Raw genomic sequence first — 18,354 nt, 5'->3', positions numbered from 1 at the left:
ACGGACTGACAGGACAAGCTGCTGCTCTGCTCTGAAGCATCTGGAGATCTACATTACAGTGATGACAGTAAAAGTGTGACTGAGAGATTACAACCATAGGTGTAGTGCTGCCACTTTTTTCCTCCAAGTGAGGAATCGGAATATTTGCAAGTTCGCATAAACTGGTTGAAATTCATAGGCTACACTTTTTTTTTTAAGCGCTTGAAGATCGAATCATCACTAAAGGGTATGTCATGCAAGGGAGCCAATAAAAACAAATGGAGTGGTCAGAGTTGTCATATTGATTTTAAGGTATTGATTGATTCACAATGTCAACTCATGCATTGAGTAACACGCAAGAAAAAACATTCCACCTTAAAACTTGCGGGTAGTAGCCTCTGAGCAGCACAGGGAATTGACTTATTTTTCCTACCTAGCTAACGTTAACTAGTAAAGATGAAAAAGTAGCCAAACATCCTTTCATTCATCGTTCACTCTTGAATTTCTCTCATGAATTTACAGAGACACATTAGAGAACCAGTCTATTAAACCCGCGCAGCTTGTGCTGCATCCACAATGCCTGCAGGAAATGAAAGCTTAGCTTAGCTACGTGTTCACAGCCGAGCTTATCAGATGAGCCCCACCTCTGCCTGCATTGCAACTTTTCCTAAAAATGGATGTCTTGAATAAGGCTCCATTTGCTCGGCACAAGTAAGTAAATGAAATCATTCAAAACCCAAACTACTTGTGTTCATTGGCTTGTGTTGCTTGATGTCACGCTAATTACAACCTGCTACATCCATGGTATCGTTTAATGCCACTTACGTCGATGTTTTGCTGACTGCCAAATAATATTCTCAACATGAAGAAACTATCCACAAAGTCAGTCTAACATTTGTTCGTGTCGTCAGTTATACTCGACTAATGTATATAAACTTGCCACCTTAGAAACAGCGGTTAAATAACCCTGGAAACGAGCCACAACTTACACACATGTGCGCGTCATAGGTGCCCTGTGGTATTTAAACAAATGGCACAACACCTCTGATTACGATTGTTGTTTATTATCTGCGAGCATGACTGTAGCCGCTGGTCAGTACTGGTCAGCTATCTAGCGAACGAAGAGGGTTGGAAAATAACGTGCACTGTCAACTAAATTAAAGGATTTTATCAAATGACAGACTCTTTTAATGTTGTTGAACAGCAGAAACATGCAATTCACTGATAATATAAAATAAATATCAAAATCATGCAGAGTGGCATTTTCCTAACAATCCATCTTCGGGCGAGTGTACGGACACTGGCTTAGGATGCATGTTTACCAGATAATGGCTGACAGTTTCATTTCGTAATTTGGCTAAGGTAAACTCAAAAACAGTAAGAAGCTTACTAAGGGGTGTTAATCCTGTCTTTGATTTTATTGGAGAGGGGCATTTATAGCAGTATGTTCTTATAGCTCCAAATTCCAATTTTTTTTTTTTCATATAATTTTGGACCCTCTGAAATCTTCCTTTTTTACCCTAATTATTAATATGGAGTTTTGATTTGGAGTTATGCTTTGGTGACTTCTTGTTTGTTTGAATATGATTTCATGTAATAAATGATGATAAATCATTTTGTAAAATAAGCTCTGCTACATAAACACTGTTTTTTAGCTTCATTATAAAGGAATGTGCAGAATGAAATAGTTTCTTTTTATAAATGTACAGTATGCTTTCATCCAGGTGCCCAACCAAAAGCAGGACAACCACAGCATCGTCTGAACACACGGACAGATGTTCACTCACCATCGACACAGATTCCCTGCTTCTGAATGGTGTAGTTCAGCACAGCGAATGGAGCCACAGGTGACTTGGCTATCAATATCTGAAAAACAGTAAGAGAGGTACAAGAAAACAATGAAAGAAAAGTACAGTAAGAAGAGGTGAAAAAAAAAAACCAAGGGAAGCAACTCTGTCCTTATTTTCCAAGGGAAAAAAAAAAACCAACAAGGAAGATAAGAGTGAGGAGGGATGAAGGTTCCTAGTCGGCTGTCCATAGGATGGACTCGTGCTGCTCATGTCAGCACACTGGGTGTTTGGACTAATACAACATGAAGAGTGAGCTTAGCAGCCAAATTGATGTGAAGAGACTCTAAGCGTGCTCGAGGATCAAGGCTCCTTTCATGAAGCAATAAAGTCAGCTACCAGCAAGTGAAAACAGGACGGTAAAAGGGCTTAGGAGCCCCCACAGAGTTCCCTGGGGAAACCCTTCATGTCATGTCCATGAGTCCACCAACTTCTAACATTAACGCGGTACGTCCCTTTAGATAAGGATTTTTTAATCCAAATTTTGAATTTAGATACACCAATATGTATCCATATCATAATGTAGACCATATTTGATCAACGAGTAATTAGACATCTCTTTGATGATGAAGATGATGCTGAATACACTTTAAAGTAACTTTGCTTATTTAAATGTCTGTAAGTTGTGCTAAATATTCATATACTGTACATCCATCACGAAGGGTAAGTGTTGTAAACAACACAAAGAAATGCTTCATACTTGGAATGTTCAGTACAAAAATGAAGCTTAATGAGCAGTAAACAGTCTACAGCTTTCAACTTTTTGCACTTAATGATTCGTAATAATTCACGTTACTAGGTAGAAGTTTAAGAAAATAAAATGACTGATTTAGGTAAGTTTCATGAATATGCACTTCAACTATTGTGCACGTCATTGTGTCTGTATCAGACCCGCTGTTTATAAACATGTGGCAGAAAACATCCACGTCATGAACTAAAAGTCATGGCGAGAAGATACTGTATGTAACCTGAAAATTTACCAGGAAAGTTTCAGATCAGCCAGAAGAGATTAAAAAATTCGGCGAGAAGAGGGAGACGAGGACGCTGATGACAGGAACTGGCAGATCAATTACGCAAATAAATTAATGAATTTGTGTGTGTGTGTGTCTTAGTTTAGTTTAATTTGTTATTTTCTAATCTCACTAATTTTACATTAAACATTTTTAACAAAGACCATCAGCGATGATGATAAAAGTATAGAAAAATGTACAAAAGCAATAAAGTCTTACATAATTCTCTTGATTTCCTCTTGCAGGCTATGGAGCTTCTTAAGATGCTCGTTAATCTACCAACATTTCTAAGAGTCTTTGGTTACGCTTTTGGGAAAACCTCCTAAACTTCAGAAGGGCCGTAAAATCAATTTTACAGCCATCTTAGTGTTAAGATGCTTCTGGCAAACAAGGCCCTGGGCTGTGAAATGATTTTGGCAAAGTGGCTGAACTGGGTTACTACAACTTCTGTGCTCATCACGTAACGCACACTGGCCCGAAAACAATTTTCCCCATACACAACCTTTGGAAAAGTAGCAGCTGTAAAACGGTGAATACATTTTTCTTACTGTCACAAGCCCTCTGAAATGACTCTTTTTCGGTCCAATAACATTTGGAAAGTCTAGAAGAGACGCATGATTAATTTATTTCATCCCATTCATGTGTGTTGGGAGCCAGCAGGAACCACAGGAAGTCTCGGACGTGCAGTTCTCAGGCGGCTTGTCTGAAGAAAGACTCTAGTGAGCATGCTCAGTTGGCCCAAAGTAATGTGAGGAAGCCCGCGGAAACATGGCGGAGCTTTTCCGAGCATTGTGCCAAGGGAGCCACTTTCTTGGGCTGAATAGGGCACCATCCAGTTCTCTTTAATACATCCATGGTGAGGACAATAACCCTAATTATTATTATTACAATTAAGTTGCATTAGTTTGTTAACAAAAATCAATAAACTAACTACGAGCAAGACTGAAGTTTTACTATCTTCACTTTCACCCTCATTGCTCCCTCATCCATACAGATCATTCAGTATGTGAGTAGCACTCCACTATTGAACCTCTCATTCCATCTGTTGGTTACAATACCACTAGTTTACCCTCATGGTTGTCTTGTAAGAATACTGCAATCAAATCATGCTTTGAGCAGCTTTTTTTATAGAGAGCAGAGCCTGCACAAAGAGGTTTTCCCAGAGGAAGATGAACCACTCAGTAAATGGCCACTGACACCGCTTCAAGCAGAGGAAGGTTTTTTTGGGGTTGTTTTTTCCCTGAAAAGAGTGTATTAAATGAAGAAACATTAAAAGAAACAGCAAACCCTGTCTTTCCAGCACTTAAGCTTTGGTATGAAAGGTCCAGCAGCTGGACTGCCTTGAGTGTCACTTCATTTCATGAAAACTTCAAAAGTCATTGTCAGTAGAGTTATGTGCTGGAACTATTCCTTGATGAACAAGTTTATTTCTGTGCAGTGCAGCCATGCTATTAGCTCTATGAAGCTGTACTTAGACACAGCGGTAGCATCCTAACATGCTAGTTCCTAACATGCTAGCATATTAACACTTTCTAATTAACAATAAGCACAGCACACAGGTGAGGCTGATGGGAACGTCATTAGTTTTGCAGGTATTTGGTCATAAACCAAAGTACTGGACAAAGTGAAATTTGGACCTGATGATGGAAGGTCAGTAGATCAAATTCATTACAGTTGATTCTCTCAGGATTATAAATGTCCAAACCAAACCAAACGTCACCGCAGTCCGTCCAAGAGTTGTTGAGAAAATTCAATCAAAACCAAAAATGTTGAACGTCTGCACAACATTTCGTGGCAATACTGCGCACCGATCAGCCACAATATTTAAATCAGTTACCAGTAATCTAATGTTGTGGGTGATCGGTGTATATCCAGTTGTTGCTGAGATATTTTAGTCTAGAACAAAGTGGTGGACTGGCTGATCAACACTGCCATCTCTAGAGCCATGCCACTAGCATGGCTAATCTTAATAGTTTAAAAAAAAAAAAAAAAATTGATATTGTACCACAAAACACACACACATAAAAGAAAACCTTTGCCTTTCAAGTAAGAAGGTGGCCTATTTTTCCACCAACTTGAATATAGTCAGTTTTCTTGGAGCCAGTATCTGAGGCCATCAGCCGAGTTGCAGCTTAATACATTCCTACATGGGGTTAACCACTCAGACATGGTGGATGCTGCTCCCTTTGAATATTCACTTGTAGACAGAGCATGTTAGTTTAGACTCTCTTTGTCTTTCAGATCCCATGGTAGATAGTTTGAGCTAAGTGCTTATTACATGACTGGATGGGATGTACACAGCTGTTACGGTGAAGTGAGCCAGCAGCTAACACTGAAGCCTTGATGCAGCAGCAGTTGGGGAGCACCACTTTTCTTTCAGGATGAAGCAAAGGGGAAATCTGAGTCTTTGCGCCTTAGGTGGTTTAGTGTGCGTGTAATATTTTTCAAATAGTGGATGAGCAAGCTCATATTTTTATTGTTTGCTGTATACCTATGATAATCCTAGCTGGGCAGAGGCTGTGTAATTAAACAGCTGTTTAACATCCTTATGCTGCATGACACTAATAAGATATATTCAGTTCAGATCACATAAATACATTAAAACATAAACAAAGTAAAAATGTGTTTGTTTTTTTTTAAAAACACAGTAAGACAAGTGAAGACATTAAAAGTGCTGGTACTATACACACAATATATGCCAACGTAGCTTCTCCCTAATAAATGCCCCCCAAATTCAAGCAGGCTGAGTTTATCAGGAAATCCCACATATAAGGCTCATCTTTCCATTTTCTGCCACTTATCCAGGCCAGCAGGCTATGTAAGATAGCCCAGATTTTTCTTCCTAGCCATGTCCTCCAGCTTTTCCTATGGGGCCATGAGTCTTTCCCAGACCAGAGGGGCTCTACACACCCTCCAGTTTGTTTCTGAGTCTGCCCTTGGGCCACCTCTCAGTTGTATGTGCCCTTAAAACCCCTAAACGCTGCACAGTGTTACAATGTCGCCTCACAGAAAGACGGTTCCGGTCCCAGTGGAAAAGTTTGGTTTGGCCAGGGTCTTTTTGTGTGGAGTTTGCTTGTTCTCCCTGTGCCTGCGTGTATGTCTTCCAGGTACTCCGGTTTCCTCCCCAAGTTGAAAGACATGCAGGTTAATTGGCAACTCTAAATTGCCCTTATGTGTGTGTGAGCGTATCTGGTTGTTCGTCTCTAATTGTCAGCCCTGTGATAGACTAGTGAACCTGTCCAGGATGTACCCAGCCTCTCGCTCAGTGTCATCTGGGACTGGCTCCAGCCCCCCCGCGATCCTCAAAGGATAAGCGGTATAGCTAATGAATGGAAGGAGGGAGGAGTCCAGTAGACTTCCTGATCAGATGTCCAAACAGACACAACTGACTCTTTTAAATACAAGGAGTGCCAGTTCTACTTTGAGCTCCTTCCAAATATCCCTGTCTCAAAGGCTGAGAACAGAAATTCATTTCACACACTTGTATCGCTGATCTCATTCTTAAGTCACAGCCCAAAGCTGATAACCATAGGTAAGGGTTGGAAGAAAGTGGGCTAGTAAATCGTCTTTACCACGACAGTCTGATACAGCATCCGCATAACTGCTGACATGGCACCAACCTGCCTGTCGATCTTGTGTTCCCTCTTACCCACACTGGTGAACAAGAGCCCAAGATACTAAAAACTAATTCTCATGGGACAGCAATTCATGAAGTCAGCGTCTGATGAGTCCAACAGGACCACATCATCTGCAAAGAGCAGAGATGCAATCCTGAGGCCACCATGAAGGCACAGCCCTGCCAGAGCCCAATAACTACTGAGAATGTGAACACAGCTCTGACTCTGGCTATATAAGGACAGAGTTGCTTGTAGTAATAGCCGTCCATACATACTGGAGTAACTGCTATAAGGCACCCCAGGGGAAATGGTCAAAAGCCCATTACAAGACCATAAAACAAATGTTGACTCGATGGACAAACTCTCATGACCCTCTCAGTATCCTTGTATGAATAAGGAGCTACTCCACTGTTCCCCAACCAGGACGGAATCTACATTACCCCGTCTGATGTCCGATGTTCAAAAATTTGCCTAGTCTCCTTTCCAGCACCCTAGCATCAGCTTTTTTCGTAGTTTCCCTATGCTCTTCACTCACTTTGTCACTTTGGGGAACAGTGTCAGCCTTAAAGCTGAAGTGTAAATATATTGTACAGGTGCATCTCTCACCTGTCTCTGGTGTGCGTTCACATACTGGACAATAAGCCGTGTGTTGACACTGTGACTCCATGTATTCCCCAGAGCCGCTGTCACGAACCCAGAATTCACCTCAGCAGGCAGGGCAGATCCTGAAACACACAGCAGAGCAGACATGTCCTCTGAGCTGCAGAACAAAGGTTTATTGTGACTTAATGATACTTGTGTCTTCATGATGAATTAATCATCCATATCTTAAACTAACAAATAACTGATGATTACTTCTTGACTGATTGATTAGCTTTAAGTTAACTCCAATACATCACAGGGTAACATTTATGTTTAATTTTGTACCTGGTCCCTTAAATGTAACATAAATAGGATGGCACAATGGTGAAACTGATCCAGCCCTAATAAGTGTCTGAAAAACCATTAGTGTGCACCAGTGCAATTGAATTGTTTTACTTTCATGTGCTGCTTAGCACAGATGAAGATTTTTAAACACTGATTTATTAGTTTTTCTACTGACTTGTTACTAAACACTTCACTAATTCCAGCTGTTTGCAATCCATGATGGAGATGAGCTCTGTCACACTGTCATGTGCCAAGTGAAAACAAGTTTATGTAAATGTCAAAAGTGGAAAAATTGCTTCTGCTTTTCAAAATGCACACAAAGTTAAATATTTGTTTTATCTTTGCAAAAATGGGTAGTGATTGTCCCAGTTACTTACTCCTTGATCCGAAACAGCCTACAGCTAAAATCAATGACAATGCACACTCCTGATATCAGTCAAATATGATAACAGCTTTTTAAGGATTAACTGCCTGAGAGCTGTAAGCTGAATTATATATTGTGTCCCTGTAGTTGTAAGTAATACACTGTAGTAAGTGTGGACAGATAGTAAGTGTAGTTTAGTGTAGTGTAGTAAGTGTGGACCTTTTCAGCCCAATAGGCCAGGAACTAAACGGGAACTAACCTCAGGAACAAAATCAAAAAGTAAAAGCTCCTGTGGTGTCCTTGTGTTTGCCCGTCATAACTGAATGAACTGATTGAGGAAACACTAATTTTAGAGTGCTAATGACAAAGAAACTGGATTTTGATGCAAACTGGCTTAAAGAAGTCAGTGTGATCCTGCTGGTTCCCTGGCATTGGAAAGTACTGTTGGATGAGCAGAAAATTTTTATAAAACCAAAACCTGAAGTACTGTCCTGCAGCTGAAATGATAGTAAAGTGTCTGAAACCTTGAAAAACATCAAGGTTTTTGTGGCTGATTGCGAATGATCATTTTCAAGAAAACTCCTTGGTTCACATAAATGCAATTTTATACATCATGAACTGGGACTGATACACAACAATAATGTTCCATGTTACCATTATAATTAATATACTTGTTGGTAGAGGAAGAGTTTTTCTCCAACAGATTCTCTGAGCAGACCTTCCCAGCCGGTTCTGCTTCAAGACCCAAGCCTTCTCTTCTAACCTTTAGGTGACCACCACTACAGTGTCTGCCTGTTAACCACCACACACCATTTATGCTGTGTCATGACTGAAAACAGCTCATCATGGTGTTCAACAACAACTCCAGCTGTGCGACTGTATTGTTCTGAGCACCTTAATGAGCCTTGACAAGAGCAAAACATAAAGATAAACTAGCTGGTTAGCACCTGAGGGTGCCTCTGCTCCAAGTGCTTTTACTTGAAAATCTCTGAAATGGAGGAGAAGCTTGTTCGGGCCTTGTCTGTCTATCCCAAGCTCTATGATATATCAGACAGAAACTATCACAACAAAGACAGAAAAGCCCATTTGTGGGAGCAGATCGCCTGGACAATGAATGTTGCTGGTGAGTGTTGTGCTTTTATCACTGTACGTGTTGTAAGCTTATTGTTAGCTTTGTAGTCAACAGTGCGTTAACTTAGCTAACTTAAGTTAGCTACCTAGCTAATGTCAGTCTGCTTCTGTTTACATATTGTCATTTATCTGATTATAGGTGAATGTTGCATATCAAAGTGGAAATACTTGAGGGACAAATTTAGTAAAGAGATAAAGGCTGAGAAGGAGAAGGATGGTGCAGAAGGCGGAGCAGAAAAAAAAGTAGTGGAAATTTATGCACATCCTAGCTTTTCTAGAGCCACCTATTCAGGACAGGGAGACCAGTTCAAATTCCAGGGAGGAGAGACAGCAGACAGACACTGTAGACTCCATACAGAGTATGAGGGCAAGCATAATCTGGTTGGTGCTCATGGTGAAAAAACAATGTCACACAAATAGTTATAAAAAGCAAAAAGGCGATGCTAGTCTATCATACAATGGTGGTGGTGATATGTTGTTAAGATATTGTTGTCATAGGAAAAAAAACCCACACGCAGCGCTTTTTTAATAAAGTGCTGCCAGTGCTTATCCGCCAGAGAAAAATTCTATATGGACACACACCTTATACTTTTATAAAGTTCAGCTGCTGGGATGGGACTCTGACTCCCACTGACATCAATAAACCCTGGGTTGGGGAGATTAATAGAAGAGCTGAAGGATGAGACCTAATAGGATGCTGTTCTGTTTCACCTTTTCCCAGTAAGTTTCTGCTGAGCAAGTGAGCTCTTGATGGTTACCTTTAAGGTAACAGTCAGTTTACTGGTCAATCTACTTTCAAAGCTTCAACACTGGTCAGGACATTTAAGTAGTGACTGGAAGAGTGAGACAGCAGTTGGCTAGACTCGACCTTAGGGAGAAGATGTGGAGCTCAGACATCCAGAAGCAGCTCATAGTACAACTGCTGCTACTTCATAAAAGTTTAGTAGTTGGTCCGATCAGGATACGTCACTGACACCTCCATCTGGAGGTTTCCCAGGTACATCCAGCTGGGAGGAAACCCCTGGATAGACCCAGATTATACTGAAGGGGTTATACATCCCATCTAAATTATGATCTTGCGATCCTCCATTACAAGCTGAATGAATCACCTAAGCCGAAGGACATCTGGGCTACCCCGCTTAGCCAGGCCTTACTCTTGGTGTTCACATAAAGAGCTATGGGAAACCGCAGGCCTTCTGTCCTTACAATACAGAAAATGTATCTACCTCTGTATTGGACTGGATCTTCATGGTATTCCACACCTATGGCACCACAAAGGATTTAGTAGCACACCTGTAGATAAGCCTCTGAGATTCACGGTTGTTTCCAGACTAGTTTCTAAAATAGTAATAAATTAACCAGCTCAAATGTGGGTCTGGGACATGAAGTCGAGCACCTCTTACTAGCATAACTGCTGACAGAAATGAGAGCATTTATTTCCATTCTCTGTCTAATCATTATCTTTTCTAACCTGTCAGGCCATCACTGAGCTGTCACAGCAAACACATGCCCCACTGCCCTCTGACTATGTTTTTTCCACTTGCTAAGCAAGGATCCTGCTTCACTACTGTCACATCAGCAACTCTTACTTCCTCAAAACATTTCCTCAGGAAATGTGTGTGAAGAGAATGTCCACATCATGTGACTGACATGCCCTGTGTAATTGCAGTCAGTGCAGCTGACAGATGTCAACAACAGGTTATGCGGACGAGACCATAAACACTGGAACCAATTTGTTGAATATTAATGAGTAATATGGACTGGAATTAATCGAGGGTCATTTGCATATCTAATGTCTGAATTCAGCATATTTAGAACTACAACAAGGAGAGAGCCTTTCTCTCTCCCTCTCCGTTCCTTCAAGGACAGTGTGAGAAAACAATTAAAATATCAAGGATTCACTCATTTTTTAGAGGCAAGGTCAAACATATCTGAAAACCTGTTACTGATAATGGCTACTCTAATACACTCACTTTCCTGAGTGCTACACTAGTAGGGAGGAATGAATAAAGATCAAAAATTAGGTTAGGGGGAGGGGTGTGGAGGTTTGAGGATATGGAGAAAGAGGCTGTTGGGAAGGAGAGGCAGACTAAATAAACTCCACGTGTGCTTCAGACCTCTATACCCTGGAGGACGGCTCTGCTATCAGCCGGCCTACCCCAGCTGGTTCTGTTGATTCAGCCTCCAGCGCAAACACTCAACCCTGTCGCAGCATCTCCAGCACCTCCTGCTCTCAGCCCATCATCTCTGGGAACTGACCCCCCTACACCAGCATGAACCAAACAAGCCATAAAGGGTTTCATACAGCTTGGCTGGAAGGCCTTAAAATGCTCAGAAAAAAAGTAATTCTGAACATGTCCCCAGAGCAGCAAACAAAATGTTTTTAATGATGACTCTTTTGGCGCCACCCTCAGGTAAAACAATTCCAGCTGTGCACAGGAAATTCTAAATCTAAAATAGATTTTAATAAACGTTCCTCAGCGCCATAAACGTTACATTTTCAACAAAGCAAGGCCTAATAATAGTCTACTCATGTCTGACGGACGGATAAACTTCTATTTAGAATCAATCCAGTGGTCTGCACAGGCTGCGTAACAGTTTGCATTTGTACTTGCATTATACCTGTGTAACCACATTCGAAGCATATTTTTTATGTTTCAAGTTTATTTTTTTTATTTTTTAGCAAGTAACTACAGTGATTGTGTGTTGGGCTCTGAGCATTGCTGAAACATGGGTGACCTATACTCGATACCTGAACGCCTCTTGTGCAGACACAGACCACAGCTGCTGCTGCTGTTCTGCTAATGTGCTGCTTTCACTACACGGGCTGTATAGCTGTGGTGTCAGTGTTGTCATTTGTAATAGTTGCTTGACATTTTCAAGTAATCTTGATATTGTATAAACCATATCTCAGTTATGAAGATCAATAGCCTCAATGTGGAGATACAGTACTAATTATGTTTTGTGTTACACTGTTGTGCTCACTGTAAACTGCTCAGGATGAGGTTGTTTAAAATGTTTAAAATACGGGAGTAATTAAAGACACAAGACCTAAGTGCAGCAGTACAGTACAAGCAGTATGACAGCACGAGTTGTGTCTTGGTAAGCAGCAGTAAAGGGCTGAAATCCCTGAAGCCTTTGTGATACAGTCAGTAAGGGGGGATTGCAGACAAAGGGACGCTGTCCACAGGGTGAGAGTGGTCCAGTTCAATCGAGAATCTGTTGCAAGAAGAAATTAGCTGTTCACTCATTCTCCTGATGAAACCTAACTAAGCTTGAGCAGTTGTGCAACCAATAATGAGCTAATCTTAACTCAACGTCCGGCAGCACGTCTGAGGGGCACTCCAAGGAGTGGATGATGAGAATCCCACTCAGACTGCTAAATCAACAGTGACCATCCGAAGCATCCCAGTGGGACTCTCTTACATAACTTGACTGTCAGGACATCTAGCCAGAGTCTTCAAGTCACAAGGAGTCAGCATTTACCACAAACGATTCAGCACCTTAAGATCCCTGCTGTTCCATCCTAAAGACAGGAGGATTAGAGTGGTGTGCGACATCACCATGTTATCACATGTGACAGCTGTGGGAAACACTACATCAGTGAACCAGCGAAACAGACAACATCAGCTGTTGTCAGCATCGGCCGGGAAAGGTTCAAAGACCAAGGCCAAGAATGAACTTTCACAACAAAAAATGGAACATTTTTAATTGCCACTGGATTGGGAGGGGGTGATGGAGCCAGTAGTTAAGGACTTCATTCACTTATCTAAAGTTCAGGAAACATACTGCAACTTGTTTACATTCCCAGAACAAACCTGCATAACACATAGGAACGTTTCGGCCAGCACACTGCTTTATATGATGATGACCCTGTGAAAAGTGAAACTAACCGCTGAAAGTAGGCTTGGACATTTAAAGCCTCCATGGTTTCTAAATGAAATGGGATTTAACAAAGTCACTTGGACAGAAACAAAAACATCTACAATTACTCTTCTTCCTGCCAGAATAGCAAAATGTTCTAATAAGTGCCTGATTACTACTAACTGGGTGTTTGAGGGTGGAATGCTCAGGTCCTTCCAGCAACTTCATATGGAGTCTGGTAATACACACAATGATTCTTCAACTGCTCAACACCCACTGCTTCAATTATTATGATTATCGTGATTAGTATTATATTTAGTCTTATTAGTCTTATCATTAGCCCTATTATTATAATTATTAGTTTTATTATTAGCCCCATTATTAGTATAAATCTCTATGTGGTACCTGTACTGTGCTATGTTCTCTTTCCTCCCTCCTGCACCCCTCGTCTCTCTCTCTCTCTCTCTCTGTTTTTCTCTGTCTTCACCACTGTCACCACGTTTGCTCATGGGGGAATGTTGGGTCTCTGTAAATATAACTATAAAGATTCCGGTCTAGACCTGCTCTATATGAAAAGTTCCCTGATTTAACTTCTGTTATGATTCGGCGCTATATAAATAAAATTGAAATGAATTGAATTAAATTCAAAACTCTTTTAGTTGGCAGATGTGAGACTGCAAAGTGTTTACAAATATGTGGAACCCTCCATCACCAATAATGCCTTAAACCAGACTGGTTTTAGTGACATCACTGTATCTACACACGTTACTATTGTATGAAGGAAAATATAAATATCAGTTTGAGACTCAACTGAATAGCTGAATATTAACAAATACTCAGTGCAGAAGGACTCTCAATATTTTTCGCTCTGTGTTAGTGTTGAGCAGAATGTGCTTAGTGTTTTTTATAACCCTCACAGAAACAGATCATTTACTTTTCACCAGTCGTTTTCCAGAAACTCAGCACTGAGTTACAACCACTTACTCTCCTCTCTTAAAGGTGTAGTCAGTGATTCTAATCCAATACATTTTTTTCAAATTCCGTGAATTTCTCCTCACGGTCGGCTACCTGTCTGTTCTATGTGTTCACTGAAAAAAAAAATCCGGTGTTCCTACATAGCCCCTGCTCTGTAAATGAGAAACAAAAAAAGTGGCTCGGACGGATTCACATAACACTATTCCAGCCAATCAGCAACAGGGGGCATTCGTAATCGTGCACAGGACAAGAGAAAGGTGGAGAAGAGGGGAGACGAAGGAAGGGGGCAGTGGGAGTGAGAGACAGTAAATATGGTAAATGGTAACGTATAGTGCCTATTTAAGGATTACCAGGGGAAGGAGAAGGAGCAGTCTACGCTTCTTTTGCGGCCAGATCATGTGGAGTTTTGAATGGGATTGACTGGGACTTCAGACGAGAGACTGGCGGCAACGTTAAGGCGAGTGCACGCAAGGAACGTCTTCCGGCCGCAGTGGGACTGCGGCGTTTACTCCACAACATAAACACATTGTCAACAAGGAGAGATGGCCAAGGAAAAGCCAAAGAGGAGAGGGTTTGAAGAACAAAAACTGAAAAAAAGAACTGCTCTGATCAGGCAAGGCCGAAAGGCCACGTTAATATCGGTGAGGTAACGGTGGTGAGACCCCCGAGAGTTAAAAGGCAAGAAGACGGATGCGGATGTTGCTCTGTTTCTGCTCGACAGGTGTGAAAAACATTAGTTTTGCTGTTTCACAGAGCCAGTAAGTCAGTATTGTTTTGTCCCATTTGCCAATGTTTGTTTTAGTTAATGCCAACTGGTTAGTTAGAAAGCAAGTACTGATGTCACATTTTTGTGTCTGGTAACGTTAAATTACTTGGCCACAGACATTCAGCTACTTTCTAGTTTGCCAAGGTTTGGTGTTGGTGTGATGTTAGCTAAAGTAGCAGGAGAGCTGTGAGTTTCTTTGTGTGAAGCTGGTGTGCTGGCTCTGGGAAACCGTCTCATCCTTTCTATATGTTAGCTTCACAGCAGCAACTGTAGCCACAGTTTGCTAACCAACAACCTAGCTAACATTAGTTACATTACTTGCTGTCTCGTTGTTTGCTCTATCTCATGGTATTTGTCCGTAAACGTGTGAAGGGTAGCCACGACGACCTAAAAACACAAGTTTGCTAGAACAGAGGGATTATTTGGACTGATGAATTATTCTAAATGCTCTGCCAGGTACCGTTACCTTCCTTGGTAGCTTAGCTACAAACCGTCAGTCCTCTCTTCTGTCACTGTAGTTTTGTAAAAATAAGCTAAACAACTAACTCTCGCTAGTTTTAATCTGTAGTGTTTTGGATGCTGTGTTTGTGTGCATGTAGTTTCTTTGATTATTTTATATTATAATGTTTGTTTGGCTTCAGCAATGAGAAAGAGTATACACATCTACAGCATATAAGACGCTTGGGTTCCACCATTGTATCGTTGCCTTGGCAGTGTGCTTCGATTAATTTGGGGGCTGAGCTTCTAAAGGAGCACTGGGTGTATTTGTTTTGCTGTTGAGTTCAAATATCAATAGTGTTTCTCCAGAATTGCTTATTCCAACTTTAACCCCCACTTTAATATAAACTTTTGCATTTTAAGCATTTTTGAAAAGATCTTCACTATATATTATAACTTATCTAAAGCAACCCGAGCCTTTCACATCAACAGATATCGACTTTTTTGTTGCCTGTTCTTTCAGTGTATTGAACCTTTTCCACCTCTCCCTGTCTCTCTCTGGGTTTTGGATGGAGCTGTTTCAGCCTCTGTTTGTATCTCATTCTCCACTGCCTGTCCTTTTCCTCTCCTGGTGACTCTGCTGTTGGCAGAGGCAGCTTTTGGCACTGGCTGAGCTATTGAGTTTTCACTAAATGAGGTCAGAGGGAGCTTCAGCTTTGGACAACTGCAGCTCCGCTAGATTAAACACCAGGATGGAGGAAAACCTCATATATACCCAGTGTCTTTCAGTCCTGCCACACACAGAGGATGAGGTATGAAGTAGATGGAGAGCAGAGCTGTTTCTCTTTAAACGGTTATATTTTTCTTTTGATAAATATAATTAATCCCCGGGGGGAAAATTAGTCTGGTCATGTATGATATCAGACAGGTAACAAAGAAATACACATGAAAGACATATGACCATACATTTCAAAGGACAACATAACCGATAAAATTAGACCGCAACACAAGGGTGACGGTTACCCACCATCAGTGGGGCAATTAAGACCAGTTGTGGTTGCTAGGACCAATTAACTTATCATGGCATTAAAAAAAATATGTTGATCCAAGGATATCTGTAACTGGACATATAAAAACCTGCACAGCTATGTTCATCTCCTACACACTTGTTGCATATTTCCTCACTTTTTCTTTTGCTATTCTATTGCTCAAAGCATAGCACAGAATCAGCCTTTCTCAAAGTCACCGACGACCTCCTTCTCTCCTCAGACTCTGGTCACGGCAGCATCCTCATCCTCCTCGACCTCACTGCAGCTTTTGACACCATCAAACACACCATCCTTCTCTCGCGCCTATGTAAATCAACATCACTGGTACTGCCCTCTCTCTCTAAGGGTATATCTCACAAACACAGAACAGTCTGTCAACATCAACAACTGCGTCTCATCCATTGCTCCTCAGTCCCAAGGAGCCCTCCAGGGTTCAGTGATTGGTCCTCTTCTATTGTCAGTTCCAAAATCCCTCACCAAAACCACTCACACTACTCTGTCTCACTCCGCACTCATTCGCAGCCTCAGAGTCATTTTTGACAGAAACTTCTTCTGCGAACACCACGTCAATCAAATCACCAGAACTGCCTTTGTCCACCTAAATAACATAGATTGTCTCCGTCCATCACTCTCCTTCTCTGCCCCCGAAACTTTGATCCATGCCTTTAGCGCATCCAGAATCGACTACATTCAACAGCATTCTTTATGGTAGATAATCCAAAGTCCTCAATAAACTCTAGTACATCCAGAACTTTGCTGCAAACCTGCTTTATTTTTGTTTGTTGAAGCTCCTTTAACATTAAGCCACTTTCTTAAATCTATAATTAATTAACATACATTACTACTAGCTACTGCTAACTCCCAAATTTCTATGTGCGGCACGCTTAACCATAAACCTCGTTGGTCATCCTTTACCTTGCTGTTATGTGTGAGATTTGATGGTTGACTGTCTTACGTCTAAATTAGGCTGCTAAATCACAATTAAATTATGCACCAAAAACAGGTTTTATCCCTATAATCTCAAATGTAAACACACATGCAAAACACACAAAAAAGATATTTCATCATATAATGGGTAGATTGCCATAAAAATCTCTTGAGCATATTCATTTAATGGCCTTTCTTTCAACTTTACCCCACCTACCAACATGAAACAGAAAAGTTGAGACACAAAGTTCCCTGAGTGGAAACAGAAACCAGCAGGATCGATAACAAGAGGAGAGAGAACAAGGAATGAGAGGCTGTCAGGGAGATGTGAATCTGATTACATAAGGAGGCTAAACTGTTTAAGTTGTTTAAGTTTCCTTCTCCATCCACAAACGCACACATAGTGCCAGGACAGAAGGAGGGGATCGAGACTGGAAGAGAGCGAGGGAGAGACAGTTTGAAAGAGCATGAAAGACAGCAGGAACGTTGTGGAACCACTACATCCAGCTTCTTGTCTACACTCTCTGTAGAGTGAAAGCAGGATATCAGTAGCACAACATACAGCAGCTGCAGTCCTCCAGCAGTGTGTGAACTTGATCTGCTCAGCCACGCTATTGCTGTGTGCTCAGCCGTGTTCTGAAAGCCCACACAGTCCAATACACAAACATGGACAGACTGAAATCTTGTCTCATAAGCCTTCAAACTCATGGATGTATTACTGAAACTGGATTTCCTTCATCTTATTGCATCAGCTCATCCACAGAAAGAATCGACAAGACAAAGACAAACGCAGCCACTGTTCAGTTCAGTTCAGTCATTTTATCATCTGAGATAGGAAACTTGGCTTGCAGTCAGGTGCACAAGATAAAAGACAACACAGTACAAAAAGAACATAAATGTTTCCTAAAACGTCTCCCATTACATACGATATACAAAATGAAACACAACTATCTCTAAAATACTAAAGTGCTAAAATTAAAAATAATGCTAAAATTAAAATTGCAAATTGAGCAGGTTTATTGCACAAGGAACAAACGAGTTTTAACTCCTATTGCACTTGAACCGGGGAACTCTAAATCTCTGGCCTGAGGGGAGAGTTTCAATCTCACAGGTGTGCAGCACCGTATAAAGCTAACCTTATGGAGGACCTGATGGTCAAAGATAGCTGTCAGGGGGGGGTCTGTGGGACACCTATCACCTTTCCGGCCGCCTGCACAATATGGCTCAGGTGATTTTTGTCCCTGATGTTCAAGTTACCATACCAGGCAATTATAGAGAACAGCTTGGACAAAGAACTAGTACAACAAGGACATACTTGTTCTATCTACATTAAAAACATTTCACTTCCTCAGCAAGTACAAACGTTGCTGTCCCTTCTTAGGCCCATGCGTTGTTTTAAAAACAGCACTATTTTCAGTCTGAATGCCTGCTACAGCGTGAGCCATGACATGGCTGCAGAC

At 41.2% G+C, this 18,354-nt stretch overlaps 1 protein-coding gene across 6 annotated transcripts in view; it reads right to left on the bottom strand.

The window, feature by feature from the left end:
• rad51b (RAD51 paralog B) overlaps nucleotides 1-18,354 on the bottom strand; it is a 67,434-nt gene that overhangs the window by 26,205 nt on the left and 22,875 nt on the right. For all 6 annotated transcript variants that reach the window (XR_005707284.1, XM_040124679.1, XM_040124682.1 and 3 more), the window contains 2 exons: nucleotides 7,060-7,178; nucleotides 1,767-1,845 (listed from right to left, as the gene is read on the bottom strand). Coding sequence is in view for 5 of the 6 variants with exons in the window: in XM_040124679.1 (XP_039980613.1) it covers nucleotides 1,767-1,845; nucleotides 7,060-7,178 (198 nt within the window). In the remaining variant the exon portion in view is untranslated. The remainder of the gene's footprint in view (nucleotides 1-1,766; nucleotides 1,846-7,059; nucleotides 7,179-18,354) is intronic.

Source organism: Xiphias gladius, chromosome 4 (genome assembly GCF_016859285.1).
Source record: "Xiphias gladius isolate SHS-SW01 ecotype Sanya breed wild chromosome 4, ASM1685928v1, whole genome shotgun sequence".
NCBI classification, from domain to species: Eukaryota; Metazoa; Chordata; class Actinopteri; order Istiophoriformes; family Xiphiidae; genus Xiphias; species Xiphias gladius.
The sequence above is the reverse complement of the archived record's forward strand: the minus strand, read 5'-3'. Positions and strand labels throughout refer to the sequence as shown.